Below are 17,529 nucleotides of genomic sequence, written 5' to 3' on the forward strand. Positions count from 1 at the left end.
GCCACTCCCCCACCTCCCTCTTCCCAGCGTTCCAAGCGGCGGATATCGCAAAGAGATTGTCTCCAGGTCGGTGTGGGGCTGACTGGGGCGTGTAGTCTTTCGTACGACGCTTTCCCTGGAAACGGAAATACTTCGCTCCTTAGTATTGAGCTGTCCATGCCTTTTCCTTTCCCGTTTGTGCGAGGGTCCGTTAACTCCGTTCCCTAAGGAGCGCGGGTCTCTTTATTGCCTGGCATTCATTTTCTACCCGTGCTAGATAGTGCTGTCCGACTCGGAGCGTTTGTAAACGGTTCGTCGAGCAAAGCATTTTGGGACTCAGAGTTTTCTTGGCGGACTGCCCTCTGGGCATTGTAGTCCCGCGGGAGTTTTGACCGGGCGCTCGTGCCAGTGGAAGCGTATCCGGCCTCTTGTGAATGTAGGCGAGGGTTGTTTGATCACGTTGCCTAGCAGCGGTCGTCCCCACCTTAAACGACTACGGATGTCAGCGAGGGAAGACAAAGGAAAGAGGCTGAAAGGTGGGAGGATAGGCGGTGGAAAGTAAGCGAGTCAGCACAAGGGGCGGCTCAGGGACCGTGGAGAGGCTTGAGGAGATACGGGGACTGATTCCGCTTCTAGTCGGGGTTGAGGGAAGACCGAGTTGATGCTGGGATTATGCCAGGCACCCTCCGGTTTCTGACTGAGCCTTTCTGATCTTTTGAGATATTTAAACCTCTCTTTCCGGGAGGAACAGTCCTTGGCGAGCGAGATAGGGTGGTTTTTATGTGGCTAACGTGCCGTTTAGGCCGTCCAGTCCTCTGGTGTGGTCCACATACGTGTGAAAGGCCTACGTGTATTCTGCCTCTGGCGGAATGGCTACTAATCCACAATGCTTTCGGCATAATAGACTCTCTCCCTCTCTCCTGTAGCATACATAATCTTAAAGCAGCGAAAAGTTTCGAGCCCCCTCCCTTAAGGCCCAGCCAAGTTCATGGGAGAGAGAAGCATTGGATGGGCAGAATAGACCAAATCTCTCCTGATCTCATGTTTTCCTTCTTGCACATTATTTGATGAAAAAGGAGAAAAAATGGTATCTTGGAGAAAATGGACCATTACGTTCCAAAACATTAAAACATTTTCAATTTGTGAAGAAAAGGTATTATAGAAGCCATGTGAAGAAACAGCAAATAAAATAACATGGGGAAAAAATTCTTTTAGCTTCTCCATTGTTTATAAAAAATGCCTGCAAAGAAACAATATTGATTGCAATTTTGACTGGTTGATAATTGTAAGACCCCTGGACAGAAAAACTGCTATAAAACACTGCTTTTAATGTTGCTTTGACAATTGGAAACACATTGGATTACAAAAACCATATATAAAGATAAGAACTATATAAGATTTTGTTGTTTGGATTTTAAGATTGGTTGATTTGACAAAGCTAATTACAGAGACTATAATGTTGTTCGTCCATCGATTTCAATGAGGACCTTGACATCTTGTGGATTATGGGCCATCAACGATGTGTCCGTAGGTGGCTGATAAGACCGATGTTAGCACGGAATGTTCTGCCACATACTGAACAAAGAAATGTAGACACTGTTACTTCAGCATTTACAGCTCTGGCTTTGCAGAGTGCTCGTTTCTCTTATGCCAAGATTGTCCTTCTGTGTTCATATGTCTGGCAACCCTGGTACACCAAGGTGCTCCATGTTGGTTGATCATGTGCCAGAAGTTCCCAAGAGTTGGTGTTAATATCCAGGGACTTGAGAGAGGCTTTCAGCGTGTCTTTGTATCGCTTCTTTTGTCCCCCATGCGATCATTTTCCTTGAGACAGCTCACCATAGAAGAGCTGTTTAGGGATGCGATGATATGGCATCCTTACAACATGGCCTGCCCAGCGCATCTGGGCTTTCATCAACCGAGTGTAAACTGATGATAGGCCTGCTCTGGAGAGGACATCTGTGTCTGGTATCTTATCCTGCCACCGGATCCTCAGAATCCTATGAAGGCAAGTCATGTGGAAGTAGTTCAGTTGCCTAACGTGCCTCCTGTACACTGTCTAGGTCTCACTAGCATACATCAGGGTAGTTAGCACTGCTGCCTGGTAAACTTTAAGCTTAGTAGCAAGGCTTATTCCACGGCAGTCCCACACGTTAGTCCGCAATCTGCCAAATGCAGAACTTGCTTTGGCAATTCTACAGTTGACCTCGTTGTCAATTGTCACTGCACGGCAGAGAGTACTACCAAGATACGTAAATTGGTCCACTGCTTGCAGCTTTTGTCTCTTTACTGTGATGGTAGGCTCTTGATATTGGGCTTTTGGAACTGGCTGGTACATCACTTCAGTTTCCTTCATGTTGATGAGGAGGCCAAAGTTGTCACAAGCGGCTGCGAATTTGTCCATGCTAGTTTGCATTTCTTGCTTTGATCCTGCATTAAGGGCACAGTCATCAGCAAAAAGGAGATCTCGTAGCACAGTCTCCTTTACCTTGGTGTCACCAGGGTTACAGAGACTATAGTATTGGTGAAAGACTATCAGGAGGGGGGAGACAAAATGGATGTTGCATACTTAACTAAAAGTGACAGGAAACCACACCTAACATTCCCTTCTGAAGGCCCCAGCCTGGAACATCAGGGATCTGCAGGAGCAATACTCCAAGACAAGGCAAATACTTTCCAGGAGGAAATGTATGTAATGCTGTGACCGATTCAAATGACAATTGTTTCAAACCATGATGAGATTAAAAACAACTTTGATGATATAAATGAGCACATTTCCAACCTAAACTTAAAATTACAAAACTCAGAAAACGACAATAAAGAATGAACGAACAAATCAAATAACAGAACATAAACCAGAGGAAAGTGACCCAAATGGGGAAACTACAAATGAAGAGAACCACAGCTTAATACAAACAAAAGAAAATCTGCAAAATTTTGCCATAACAATGAAAATGGAAAAGATATTTTATCTTTCAGAACTTCAAAACAAACTTAAGGATAAGAAAGAAGATCTAACAAAATGGATTATACAGCTGCCAGGAGAATCATTAGAATTTGGAAGACACAAAACATACATTCTACTTAACTTGTCTTTCCTATTCCCAACAATATTCATAAAAATACAGGAAGAATCCTCTGGCAAGCGGAACATATGGACATGGAAAGTTACATGGCAAAAGCGGAAGGCTAGAGTTAGATTCAAGAGACTCAATTCACCAGATAGAGTACTATATGATCAAACACTTGCTTGAATATGGTTAAAATAATAGATAAATGTTGAATATAAAGGGCCCTTGCAGTAAGAGGGATAAGATATATAAGTAGCATAATATTTTTTATAATATATGAGATGTAAAAATATTAGGATGGTGTATGAGAATGAAAAGTTTGGATATTTAAAGGTAATTAATTTTGAGAAAATTATGACTGATAAGAATGGTCTGAATACTGAGGGGAAATTAAGCTTAAATAAAAATCTTGAAAACAGGACTCATAGTGACTTAATAAGATTACTTTTACAAATATAGTTGAAACATAAGCCGTTGAGAAAAGATGTTGCATGTGGATGTTATTGTTATTGGTACAAACACAAGAAAAATGTTTATATCCAATCTTGTATGGAAAGTATTAAAAATTATATTCACTTAATATTGACAACTAATATATTGATTATGGAACTATAGAAATTAATTATTGTTTTTAAATATATGAACCCAGACAACACACAGTTTACTAAAGATAGTTATTGTAAAAAATCAATAAACTATATTAAAAAAAACCTATCAACAGATTCCACACATTGTAAAACTTTGTAGAAAAGAAAAGCTGCTTGATGTGAGAGGAGTCTATTCATTACTCATTCATTCATTTATTCACTGATTCTTTCAGTTATAAAATGCTTACTGATATGAAGAAAAAATGAAAACAAAAGAAAGTGGGAGGGAGGAGTTGAATAGAATAAGCCAAAAGCTTGATGACTTAGAGCTATAGAAAGTTTCCTGTCCTCAGGGTTACAATTGCTTGTTGAGCAGTGCACTGCTGTCTATACTGCAAAAAGCAGTAGAGCGCTTAAGATATGAACTAAATTTGATTTGATTTATATTTAAATTTAACATATTACATTAACATTTGTTGTACATCTCAAAATGACACTGAAATTTCAAAGCCTTACACTGCAAGGTTGACAGGTTTAAGCATGTCACAAAACTCTGAAAATGTTCTATATGGTTATAATATTATGCACATTCTTAGAAATAATCTAATTGAATTTAATAGTACTAGTTTAGAATAGAATAGAATAGAATAGAATAGAATAGAATAGAATAGAATAGAATAGAGCTGGAAGGGACCCTGGAGGTTTTCCAGTCCAGCCCCCTGCTCAAGCAGGAGAACCTACACCATCTCGGACAGGTGATTGTCTAGTCCAGCGGTTCTCAACCTATGGGTCATGACCCCATTTGGGGTCGATCGACCATTTCACGGGGGTCGCCAAGCAAGGGTGTCCGCCATTTTTTTCCCCTTTTCCAGCAGCTGCCTTACCTCCCTTGGGCTGGGCCAGCTGGTGGCCCAGCCGGTGGTCGGCCTGCTCCGTCTCTGCTGCTTGCCAGCTATGCCTCGGCCGGCGCAGGGGACGGCACCACGCATGCGCGGTGCTCCCGGGCAGGGAAAGACCTCGACTTACGACCGATTGGGTAGTCCTCGACTTACGACCGGTTGGGGGTCACGGCATTAAAAAGGTTGAGAACCACTGGTCTAGTCTTTTCTTAAAAATCTCCAGTGATGGAGTGCCCACGATTTCTGGGGGTAAGCTGTTCCACTGGTTGATTGTCCTCATTGTCAGGAAGTTTCTCCTTAATTCCAGGTTGCTTCTTTCTTTGAGCAGTTTCCAACTATTGTTTCTCGTCCTTCCCTCTGGTGCTTTGGTGAACAACCTATTATGTCTGGAATACTGCTATTATGTCTATCAGTTTAGATAGAAACAAGATTGGTAAACCTAGTTATAGATGCTTTAATAGGTACAGACATATAGAACTAATTTGTGCAAAGGGATTTTTGAATCTGTGGTCTTCCCAATTAGAGAATTCCAAAACATCAAGGATAATTGTTCTGAAATAGTATTTCAGATATTGTAGTTATCGCTTGCATTTATTCACAATCTGCCCCAAACTTTATGGTAATCAAATATTTTATTAATACGAAGATTAAATACAGTTAAAACAAGGAAATGGTAAGGGAACCCCTTAACATATTATCAAGTCCAAGAAATAGAATACATACAAAAACTAAAATTGGATCATTTTCAAATTTTCTTATTAATTTTTACAGTTGCCCCCATCTCAACTTATGGTATTCCTAAGTGAGCATGTTGAGGACCTGTAAATGGAAATAAAAATATTTTGGGTGCATAAATAAAAATGTTGGCTTTTAGTCTTAAAATATTTAACTCCTTGTATTTAGTAACACTTCATTTGAGAATCAATGTGGTAGTTAAGGGGTTCGATTAAGAAAGGCAAGATGAAGTTCTATTCCATTCTTGGTTAATGGAAGCTTAGTGAATGCCTGTGGACCAATAGCCACTCAGTCTAAACCTGCCTCATAGAATTATTGTTAATGGGGAAAGTACTGTTGTTAGATGTAATAGCTTACTAATAAAAATACTATAAATGCTATACTGAATAATTCTGATAAATGTAATGAAACCTTTTCAATGTGATTAATTTTTTTCAGAAGTAAATGAATATTCAGGATGGCACCTATTTTGGAATGGAAGAAAATTATGAGAGTAGATCCTGATGCTTTGCCTCATCAGGAGGAACTAGCAGATAGTTTGTTTGAGACTGTGGCCAAGGTACTTTGCATGATATATTCAGTATGTCAGTAATTAAAAGTATTTAATATGTACTTCTCAAATATTTATATTTTATATATTTTAGGTTGATGGTAATGCTTTGAAAGATGAGACTCCTGCACATTTAATTCAACTTTTTAAAATTTCTCAATCATTAATGAAGGTCAGTACTGATATATCATTAAGATTTCTAAATAACATTTTTATAAACATTTATTATAATACTTTATTTACTTATATTCAATATAATCCTAAGTGTCTAGCAATGATCAAACCATTATGAATACATGAAAAATACTCCCACAAAAATACATTGTATGCCATCAAGATATCCCAGTAATCCTGTACTAAATTACACATATGTTGTGCTCAACTCCTATCCCCATCCAGCTTTTGAGGGAAGAGTTAAGTCTTCATGGCCCTCCAGAAAACTAACAGGGTAGGGGCCTTCCAGATCTCAGGGGAAAGGCTGTTCTATAGCATAGGTGGTTGCTGCAAAGAAGGCACACCAGATTATATTGTTTAGTAAAGAGGACTGGAATGTACCCACCTTATCTGATGTGGTGGGATGGATATATATCCACAGGAAGAAATAATCTTGTAGAATATAGATAATTTGGCTCTGTGCCATTCAGGCCTTTAATTGTGATAACTAGTGCTTTGAATTGCACCTGGAAAGAAACTGGCAATCAATATAAACTCATTTCCCAGTAATCTAACACAGACAGACCTCAGAGTGCCCAGAACTATATGTGCCACTGCATCCTGGAGTAGTTGAAGCTTCCAGGTGGAGGTAAACGCTATATCTGTGCTATAACCTGGTCTACATCCAGACTGAAAAGAGTCCTGATAATCTGCTTTTCTTTAATAATCCTTTGAAACCGAGTGCCTAGCCTTTCAACAATTTTCCCTTAAAATTTTAAAGTTGGAGATTGAAATTTGTTCAACCCTGTCAGATCCAAGCATGGTTTTTTGAGAAGCGGGTAGCCTGTTGCTTCTTTTAAGGCAGGCAAACTCATCCCTTCTTGTAAACAGATGTTAACTTCTATTTATATCCAACTATATGCCATCTTCCAAAAACCTTAACTAGCCAGGAGGAGCATGATGCACAACTCACAGCTTCAAGGACCTTGTGCATTTCCTTAGGACCTGAAAGTCATCCCACACAATGGAGCAAGATTGTGCACTTATTTCCATAGGACCTGCCCAACAGGAGTCCAGCTTAGAACAAATCCAAATAACTTTATCCAACAGATTCTTTGAATAGCCCTCACAGAGGCCTTTCAGGGGCACTCCAGACTCTTATTTACCAGAAAAGACTGGTTATGTGAAACAAGGCCACTGATGATGTCAACGCTGTAACATTGGATGTTCCTGCTCTGACAACTGATAGAAATTGCAGCCATTTTTACTTTGCTTTTAACATGCTTTTTCTTCTGTTTAGAAATTAGGTGTTGAAGGGGGGATGGGGTGAATGCTTGAGCTCAGCTAGCCATAATAACAATGCAGCTCCATAGGAAGTCAAAGACACAAACCGATTTCCGGTTCCGGATCACAGTGCTTGCAGCTGCGCGAGAAGACTGCTCTCCTCACCAGCTGATTCTCCGCTGTCAGTAGACCCTTAACCAGGTCGAAAAGCCTCCTTGGAGGGGCGGCTATCGGTGAGGAGGTCCTCATCGTCCTTGAGAGAGTGGCAGATTCTTTCAAGGACCGAGATTGCTCCTTTGGGCTGACAGTGGAAAGAACGGCCAGTAAAATGGCCGTTCATCTTGCCGCTGTAACCAGAAATCAGAACATCTAAGCACAGGAACCACCGTGGCTGAGCCGAGTGAGACTTTTTCCCTTTCCTCTCTTGGTTCTCCTTTTTTTTTTTGTGCCTGTAAAAAGCACTTTTGAAATCATTTCCCTGGTCTGAGAAGGCGGCGTTGGTGAGTGTGGGAAAAAGAAGCTTATGGATTGAATTAATTTAAAGTGACTTTTTTCTCTATTTTTATTTTTTTTTCTTCACTTTGGGGTCTTGGAAAACTTTTTAATATTGAATCTGCTATTGGACTTGAATTCTCCTTTTTTCTCTGTGTTTCCTGATCTTGTTTATGAGATTCCTGGTCTGTGGGAAAAGATTTTACATTGTACTGAGGACACCTTGTGGAAAAAGTGAAAATTGCAACTTTCTCTTTTATTCTGATGATCAGACTGACCTTGACTTTCAGATTACCATAAAAGGAAAAATACAAAGAAAATTAACAGCTGTACTGGTGGGGGTGGACATTGATTAAATGTTTTCTGAACATAGCCTCTACTAAATGATACAGACTGTTTCTAATTATTTTTAAAATGGAGCAACCCTTGGTTCAACTTGACTATAAATTTATACTGGAAAAACTTTACGAAGCTACTGATGAAATACGTTCACAAATAAAAGAATTTACTATGGAAATAAAAAACAGAAGTTCTGCTTTGAATCTACAAATTGACTCTCAGACCTTAACTGAGCACTTTATAGATCAAAAAAACAACAGAAGCGGGATTAACTAAAGGTAAAGAAGATTCCATCCTATTTCATATGCATGCTGATGAGATCTCCGAGGAACTAAAAAGGATTGCAATTAAACCACTTAACAACCTTAAAACCAACTGAAATGGACAGACAAGCCCAACGAACTGAGCTATGGTAGCTTGGATAAACAATTATCATCTACAAAGTTGGACACAATTGAGCCAGCTATTCAACAGTTTCAAATGTGGAGATTTGACTTCTCAAAACAACAAGGGATTACTTACAAAGGAGCTAGGTCTCTAAAATGGAAAACAAGACATCTCTGTTTGATTCAAAGGATACTACAAGGCATAAAGAGTGACTTGTTCATCGATATACAGGCCTTGTTATGGCATAAAAGGAAAGCTAGAATAAGATTTAAGAATGTGACAAGGTTTTATGTAATGGGTTTAAAAGGCTTACTAGATATGGATTGATTTATGGCTTAAGACAGTTAAGAGATCAGATTGAATAAAAATTAATTAAAGGTTTGAACTTAATAAGTTGTTTTGTTTATGTATTAATATGTTTTGGATATAGTAACTTTGGGAGGACGTTAAAGAAATTTGATATAGATATTGAGGGATTGATTGTTAGATTATAAAAAATAATAGAAAGAAAGATATTTTTTCTCTTTTCTTTTTTTGTTTTTTTTCTTTGCTCTTCTTTTTCCTTTCTGATTTGAACTAATATTTTCTTTTCTTATTAGAACTGATAGTCATTTTGTAATGGAAGAGGAATAAGAAAAAAGAAGAAATGATATTAATAAATGTTTATTGAATATGTTAAGGGAAAAGGTTAACCCGAAGTGTTAACTAGGTATTTAGATTAGAAATATGGAACATAGCAAGTGAAATAGTCAAACTTAACACAGGATCTGGATTTGTAGATTTATTTAGATGAAAGATTATTGAGGATTGTTATGATTGATTTAGTTGTATTGAAATATATCAATTTGAATATGTCATTAGAGGGAAAAGAGAGGAGGTTTTTAATGACTTAATCTGAACTTTATGAGTATGACTTTGTTTTGTGGACAATTGATTGCCCTGCCACCACGCTGTTTAAGCACTTGTTTGTAAAATGGAAAAAACAATAAAATTTGTTTAAAAAAAAAAGGACACAAACCGATAACATTTTGGTGGGCTGAGGAGCTGGGGAATGAGCCCGCGCTCCGGGCTAATGGGAGAATGTGATTTATGACTGCTTCGTGGGGGTGGGACTTGTAACTTGTTACTTTGTATCTGGGGGAAGGGAGTCTAGTTTTGGGTTCAACTATGTAGTGCCGATATTTTGTTTCCTGAATAAATGTTCTTTAAGGAAGAATTCTTGCCTTGAAGTTCTTTAATGGATTTCATCTATCGGAACCATGACAGGTGGGTTATCTGCAGACACAATAACAAGGAAAGTCCTAATAAAGATTATCACTTGTCCCTTTTTAGATTTACTCTTCTTGGCACCCCTTGCATCATTTTATCTCCTAATGCTTCCCTGTAAACGGGTACGGAGATTGTGGAATCCATAAATAGAGAATCCACATTGGCACGATCCAGTCTGAGTCCTTCATTACAAGCTGTGAATAAGGGCTCCATTGAACTATATACCAGAGCTTTGGGAATAACCTGTGGTTCCCTCTGAAAGCTTATGTTATCCCTCAGTTGCCTGGACATGCTAGTTGAATAGCCTCTTCCCTCTTGCACTATAATTCCATAAGTAAGCATTGGAACGTGTTCTGTTTGTGTTTATAATATTCTTGGAACCTCTAAAATATTTACAGATGTATATCAATAGTCCCGTAGCACTTTAGAAAGTAAACCCACAAATATTAATAGAAATGAGCATGGTTTGTTAAATATTTAAATACTGTAATATAAAAGCAATTATGAGGCTAGAAGTAGTGAAGAAGGCAAGTGACCTAAGAAGAAAGATTTCCTGAGAAGCGATGAGAAAAAACAACAACATTTGCCTTTGCCAATTCATGTACAGTCATTTTGTAGGGGTAAATCTAGTAGTTGGATAAAAATGGGACAAACACACTTTTCCATAATAAATATAGAGTTGTAGTTGTTTTGGATTAATAAAAATACCTCTGAGGGTTTTTTTTTTAACTTGTATACCCTTCTGGAAGGGTATAATTACATAAAGCTTATTCTTAGATTTTTGGTATGTTTATAACTTGTATCATGAGACTAAAATGTCTCATGGTTGATATTAGGGGTTTATCTGTAATAAACTATATCTTCTTTTAAACAACATTATGTTTTGATCCATGTGATTTTATTTTGTTTCCAGCAATTACTAATATTTTTTGCATTTTTTCTAATAGATGAAAAATCAAGAAGTAGAACTGGCTCTAGAAGAAGTTGAGAAAGCTGGAGAAGAGCAAGCTAAATTTGGTAACATTTCTATAGATACATAATATGTAAACATCTTCACACTTTTGGGAGAAAAATACAGAAGCATCAATAGAGTGGAATTTCCAGTTCCATAAAGAATTCAGAATTCAATCTTCTAGGGTTCATTGTTTTGCTTTTACTTTGCTGTTAGTTTTAAAACGTTACCTTTTACTCAGTTGGATCTTTCCTGGTACGATTCCTTATTACAATTAGTTTCAACAGAAATATAACTGTTTCATTTATTGTGTTATTCTCAGTCAAATAAGGAAACATTGGAAACATACATTTGATGATGACTAATGATGTTCAACTTCTAAAGCTGGGCCCAAAGCATCACATAATTTCAACTTAAAGTGAATTGAATTTTCAGTTTATAAAATGAGGAAAAAGTTTCTTTAAAATAAATTGAGAAATGTTAATGGTCAATTGAGTTCACTCATTTTTAATTCTTTGAAAGAATAGATAAATATTAAAAATGGAATATGCAAGGTTCAATTATGAAACATGGTACCCCTACATATAATATAATTTATATTATATGTAGATATAATTTACAATTAAATTTTATTCAAAGGAGGCGCTGTTTTTGATGCTACTAAAGAATGTGATCAGTTTTATTCTAGGTCTCATTTCAGTGTTTTGCTCATTATATTTTGATAACTTTGTCTTTTTTTATGCAAACAGAAAATCAATTAAAAACTAAGGTGATGAAGCTAGAAAAAGAATTAGAGGTATGTTTAAATTTCAACTAATGTAAAGATTGAATATTACTTTTGAGTGAGTTAAAATATCAGCTTTTAATAGCTTTATGAATCTTATTATTAATCTGTCTAATCTGTATGGCATTGAATCTTCTAGGGCTACAGCATGTTGTGAGGCTTGGGTTTCACATTTTACAACTGGTAATTTTAAATCCTGCAATTATTTAATTTGCCCAATATTTAAAAATCTCTGAGCTGGTTACAAAATTACTTAAAACATTACTACTTTCTAAAAAAAAACACACCACTTTTTAAATTAAAATAAATAAAATGTATCTGATAAATAATTTATAGCCTTTTGAAATAAAGTATTATCTTGAAAGAATTCTCATTATTTGAAATCATAGGTCATATATGGACAATATAAAAAAATAGGATCCTATTACATATTTTAGAAAACTTTCTTGAATTAATTATTAATTGAGAAATCAGACTTTGGAACATTTTTTAAATATAATGAAAAGTATACTTGCAGAGAATATGTTGAATCATAAAGTAAATATTAATAGTTTGGAATTTGATTTGTGCTGCAGTAGAAATAATGAATTATTTCAATATCTGATATTTACTAGTTATTTTTCAATATAAATTTAATTTAGATCCCAAGATAGATGGTCCCCTTAGAGTAAATAGCTAAATCTGATCTGACATTGTTCAGTTGCAAATTTACTATATTTCAAAAAGTTTCCATGAGTTTTATATTGTTTAGAATATGTACTTTTTATTTTCCCTAATATAATTAAATATATATAACTAGTTTTATTTTAATATTTGCTAAGATAGCGCAGCGATCCACTGGAAGCCGTGATACTCGATTTCTGCGTGATGAAATTCGCCAATTGGAAAAACAGTTATCACAAAAAGACAGAGAATTAGCAGACATGGAAAAGGACCTAGAGAAAGAGAAGAAAGCTAATGAGCAGGTAAATTATATTAATCTCTACAAAGATTAAAAACTTGTTATGAACAAATTAATGTTGAGAATAGCAATAGAAATTGAAAAAGAGCTAACAATATAAGATTTTTAAAAAGAAAATAATGTAAATTTATATCAACATAGTGATAGATACTATAAACTCAGGAAAACTAAAGCTGTGTAATATCTACATAGAAGAAGGGCCAATTGAGTCAAATAAATTTACAGATAACTGAATAAAAGATTTTTATCTGAAATTCTTTCTCTTATTGGCAATACTGAATATTATCTATACTTCTGATTTGAAAAATACATCTGATTATAAATACAGTGGGTTTTTTTTAAATGAAGCACTGGAAGTGTTTCAAAATCGTAAAATTATAAGAAACAATCTAATATGCATAGTGAACTGAAAGAGATGCTCTCAAATTTACTAGTTTCAATAGTTCCTATGTCTACTTTAACAAGTTAATATTTTTAGTGCATTATGTATAAATAAGAAGCAGTAACTATATTTGTGTGTCTGTGGAACTAAATAGAGTTTATTCCCTACATAAGATTGCAGATTGACTGCACTAAATGTTGGAATTGGTGAATTTTGAAGACATAATCACTTCTGCTACTGTGTGCTTCTGAGAAAATACAGCATTATAGTTTTAGTAGACTGGTTAAACAACCTTTTGGATTGAAATAGAGGGGTTTTTATTTTCAGTTAATGATTTTTATATATATAGGTTTTGCAAATGTGAACAATGCTAATATTCCTAAAAAAAAGAGACATGTATTATATTAGGATCATACTATATAGTTTCAGCTAACCAATTTGTCATTCTAGCTTACTCTTCGAAATGCAGAAACAGAAAATGAAAACAGCAAATTAAGAAGAGAGGTTGGTATGCCAATATAATTTGACTCAAAATATTTTTTTTAATTCCTGGTGCCTTCCTTATTTCCATCTTTCCTTATTTGTGCTATGTATGCTTAACCTAAAGATTTCTAATTTCTTAGAAGACAGGCCCTTTAATTTAGTTTAATTCAGTCATATAAAATATTCTGCAATGACAGGATTATTCTTTCAATCTAGATAATTTCTGCTTCAATTTATGGATTTTCTTCATTATAAAGGCGTATAATGTTATGTTATTAATGTGCTTGCATGGTAAGATAATGTGTATTACTTCTTTCTTTATATTTTTCTCTTTTCTATTCTGCCTGCTATGTTTGATCTTTTAAATTTCCCTCTTTTTTCTTGTTCTGCTCTTATTTATTTAAGAAAACAAGAATGAAGAAAAAGGTGAGGATTAGTGCTAATTAGTGTGTTCAGTGTATTAGCTTGTTTTCAGTAACTGAATTTTAAAATTAGATTCTTTAAAGGTGAAAGGGACAATTAGGCTATCAAGCCCCTGGCCATACTTGGTGCATCAATATAAATTAAAGTATTTTGGGTGGCCATTTAGCCTCCACTTGAATATATCCAATGAAATGAAGCATGTCTGGTTTATTACTTCTAGTTCCCTTAGATCTACTACCAGTAGCATATTTTTTGATTTCAGAAAGTAGTAATATCTTAAGCAGTTTTGTATTTTAATTCTCTGGGTTTTTTTGCAGAATGAGCAGTTTCGTCAGGATGTAATTGACTATCAGAGACAATTAGAAACACAAAAGGAAACACTTCTCTCAAGAAGAGGAGAAGAATCAGATTACAGGTCACAGTTATCAAAAAAGAATTTTGAGCTTGTTCAATACCTAGATGAAATTCAGGTAAATTTCAAAGTGTTGCTCAGTAGAACAAAATAATCAAACCTGACTCTTAATTTAAAGGAGTGCAGACCTTATTGGTTTATTTTGGGTTCTATTGTTTTTTGTCTAAGAATAAGAACAAGGTATTTTATATAATATCAAAAGATTTGGCATGTTTTTCTGGTGTTCAGGATAGTAAGCTAATGACTGGCAACTAATATATTATTCACAAACATATAAAAATTGTATTCCATGCAGATGTTAATTTTAGAAAAAGACATTTTGTAGTTCAAATTGGAGAGACAGAGATTTAGATTGTGAATGTGTGTGTTTGTATACATATATATGAATTACCATATTTTTAAAATAAAGAGTACTGAAATATCTGTAAGGGGAATAAAGGGGTGTAAATATCTTCAGGGAAGTCAGTAGCATAAATCATGATCAAATCTAGTAGGGAAAGTCTTGCCAATTTAGTACAATCAAAATTAAACTAGTGGAGGTTTGTCCTATATAGGGAAACTCAGAAGAAAGTTTAATATAAAATGAAGGGCTTGGTTGTTAATTAGAGCATAGCATGTCAGCCCATCACGCTAGTGAGAATATATTTTTTTAGGTGCCCAAAACATGCCAAAACCCATATTTTGTTTCATGAACTAATTGTAATTTTTAGTTTTATGGTTGGATGTCCCTGCATTTAAGAACTGTGCTGATGATCAAAGTTGTTATTATTATCTTTTAGACTTTCTTAGAGGACAATTTAATATAACTTGATCAATTTAAGAATTGCTTCTTATACCAAAGCATACATTTCATGGAAATATGTCTGTTTTACATTTGTAGAATTTGACAGAAGCTAATGAAAAGTTGGAAGCACAGAGCCAGGAAATGAGGAAGAATTTAGAAGAATCTGTGCAAGAAATGGAGAATATGACTGATGAATACAATAAAATGAAATTTATGGTGCAACAGTCTGATATTGCTATGGACCAGCTAAGAAAGGAAAAGGAGCAATTTAGGTTACAGGTATGAGGCACCTTGTATACCTAGAAGCAAATACACAAAGTATTAAAATTAGAATACAAAGGATCAAATGAGTAATGTTGATTTTAAGAGTGCTAAATAGTACCAAATTTGAAGTTTCATTTACAATACATTTGCCCATGGCCTTATCCATTGAAAAAGATATCAGTATATTTTACATATAAATTGTAAGAAAGCAACTAGATTCCAAGTATGTGTACTGCAAAATTCCCATTGATAATTAGTCTGTCAATAGCTTATATTATGAATTGTATCTCGATGGTAATATGCAGGTGCATGAGTTGACAGAGCAACTTAAAGCAAAGAATGAAGAAGATGACCCTCTTATGGCAGCTGTAAATGAAAAAGTGGAGGACTGGAAGGTATTTTGCAATTAATATTAACTGTATTTTAGCAATTTGTTTTGTTTTGTCATAATTAAGATTCTTTTTGTCTCCTTTTACCTTGTAGAGAATTTTGGCTTCCAAAGATGATGAAATAATTGAATATCAGGAAATGTTGTTGACTCTGAAAGAGAAGCTGAAAATGGCCCAGATGGATGCTGACAAGAGCAATATTCTTGCCCTCCAGCAGGTATCCACACATTTGTGTGTGAAATAAATATTCACATTATTAGAAAATATAATGCAGTAATTATCATCACAACCCACTTTTGTATGGCCATATCGTAGAAACTTATTTTAGAGAGCTAGATTTATCTATGCAGGATTTCGAATATTTTAGCACTAAATTCATTATCTTTTAATAATTTTTTTCCATAAAATGTGCTATATGAGCTTTAAAATCTGTTAACATAGATCATTTGAAGGTGAAGCTGAAGACAATAAAAATATTTGATAGGGAAGTCATTATATGTTTTGGAAGTTAATTGCTTCCTTAATACAGTACATTTTAAACTTTTGAGAAGGGATGGAATAGGAGAAGTGAGGCATTGCATAGTTCCTTTTTGAGTAAGGAGAAGTAGGGGAAGCAGTTTAATTGCATGGCCTCAATTATTATTTGCTTGTCCCTCTCTTCCAATGATATGTTCCCAACTCTTGTCCTCTCCCTTTCAATCTCATACCAGCTTTTCCACACATAAAATTCTCCCTGTAGCAGTCTATTGTCTATAGGAGGGCTCATGGTAGTCATCATGTACAAGTAATGCATTAGTTTACCCCGAATTTATGATAAGCTGAAATATATGTACCTCATGTCTATTTAGAAGAAAATGAAATGAGAGATACCATTTAGCTGTGATTAATTTAGCAGACATTGTCATGAAGTTGTAAGCTGTATATTTTATTTTTATTTCTCTGCTTTATTTTTTGCTCCCTTTGCTTATCCTTCTAGACAATATCTGAACTCTGTATTGTAAGTACTTTTGTCTTTCTGTTGACCATTTTGGTGTACTTTAAGAGCATGTTACATGTGTTATTTATTAAATACAAAACTACTTTTTAGGGTGTGCAAGAAAGAGACCGTCAGATCAAATTGCTCACTGAACAGATTGAACAGTATACAAAGGAGATGGAGAAAAATGTATTGATCATCGAGGACCTGAAAAGAGAACTCCAGAAAGATAAAAGTAAATATTTGGAATAAAATTATTGATTGAATTTACAACCAGGGTTTGATTATAGCCGTAATTGCTAGTCAAGAAGGCACATTGGTAATCAGTTCATGTGCTGACACTTAGCTATGAGTAATATTAGGTGGGATTTTGAATTTGTTTGTTCAGAAGGGAGGATAATTTTTTTCAGAGTATATACTTAATAATGCATTTAGGAACGTATTTCAAGATAATTTACTCATTCTCTTATTTCATGAACAAATATATATTTTTTCAACTTTCCATTCAAAGGCTTTATTGGCCATGTATCAATAAAGTTTTTCAGAAGTTGTTGCTTCTTTATTACATTTGTAAGCCTGGAATTTATGTCCCTGACTCCCTTGGATTAAAATGTTATAGTGGAAGGGAAGCTGATTCTTTTTAAAGAATTTACCGATTGTTAATTTTCTACTATATTTATATTTTTAATGTCACATATTGTATATATGTTTCACCATTCAATTCTATAGGAATATTGACTAATTAGACATTTATATTTTTATTTCAGGCGAGCTATCAGTTACTCATCAAGATCGTATTGGAGAAATGCGAGGAAAATTACAGATGCTGGAAGAAAAAATCAAGGAAACTGAAAGGACAGCAGAACTTGCAGAAGCAGATGCAAGAGAAAAGGACAAAGAACTTATTGAAACTCTGAAGCGAGTGAAAGATTATGAAACTGTATGTCTTTTGATCAGAGAGAATATCTTCCAGG

General features: G+C 35.1%; 1 protein-coding gene across 8 annotated transcripts in view; it reads left to right on the forward strand.

Moving 5' to 3' along the window:
- Positions 1-22: 22 nt before the first annotated feature.
- CEP290 (centrosomal protein 290) overlaps positions 23-17,529 on the forward strand; it is a 71,341-nt gene continuing 53,834 nt past the window's right edge. For 3 of the 8 annotated variants that reach the window (XM_039365172.1, XM_039365176.1, XM_039365177.1), the window contains exons 1-13: positions 75-515; positions 5,710-5,830; positions 5,916-5,993; positions 10,693-10,762; positions 11,447-11,493; positions 12,303-12,446; positions 13,275-13,328; positions 14,048-14,200; positions 15,023-15,205; positions 15,496-15,585; positions 15,674-15,796; positions 16,667-16,790; positions 17,323-17,495. In XM_039365172.1, the coding sequence (XP_039221106.1) occupies positions 5,729-5,830; positions 5,916-5,993; positions 10,693-10,762; positions 11,447-11,493; positions 12,303-12,446; positions 13,275-13,328; positions 14,048-14,200; positions 15,023-15,205; positions 15,496-15,585; positions 15,674-15,796; positions 16,667-16,790; positions 17,323-17,495 (1,341 nt within the window). In that variant the 5' untranslated portion in view covers positions 75-515; positions 5,710-5,728. The other 5 variants (XM_039365174.1, XM_039365179.1, XM_039365178.1 and 2 more) reach the window with 5 other exon arrangements.

Source organism: Crotalus tigris, unplaced genomic scaffold (genome assembly GCF_016545835.1).
Source record: "Crotalus tigris isolate CLP2741 ecotype Arizona unplaced genomic scaffold, ASM1654583v1 scf7180000019971.1508617, whole genome shotgun sequence".
NCBI classification, from domain to species: domain Eukaryota; kingdom Metazoa; phylum Chordata; class Lepidosauria; order Squamata; family Viperidae; genus Crotalus; species Crotalus tigris.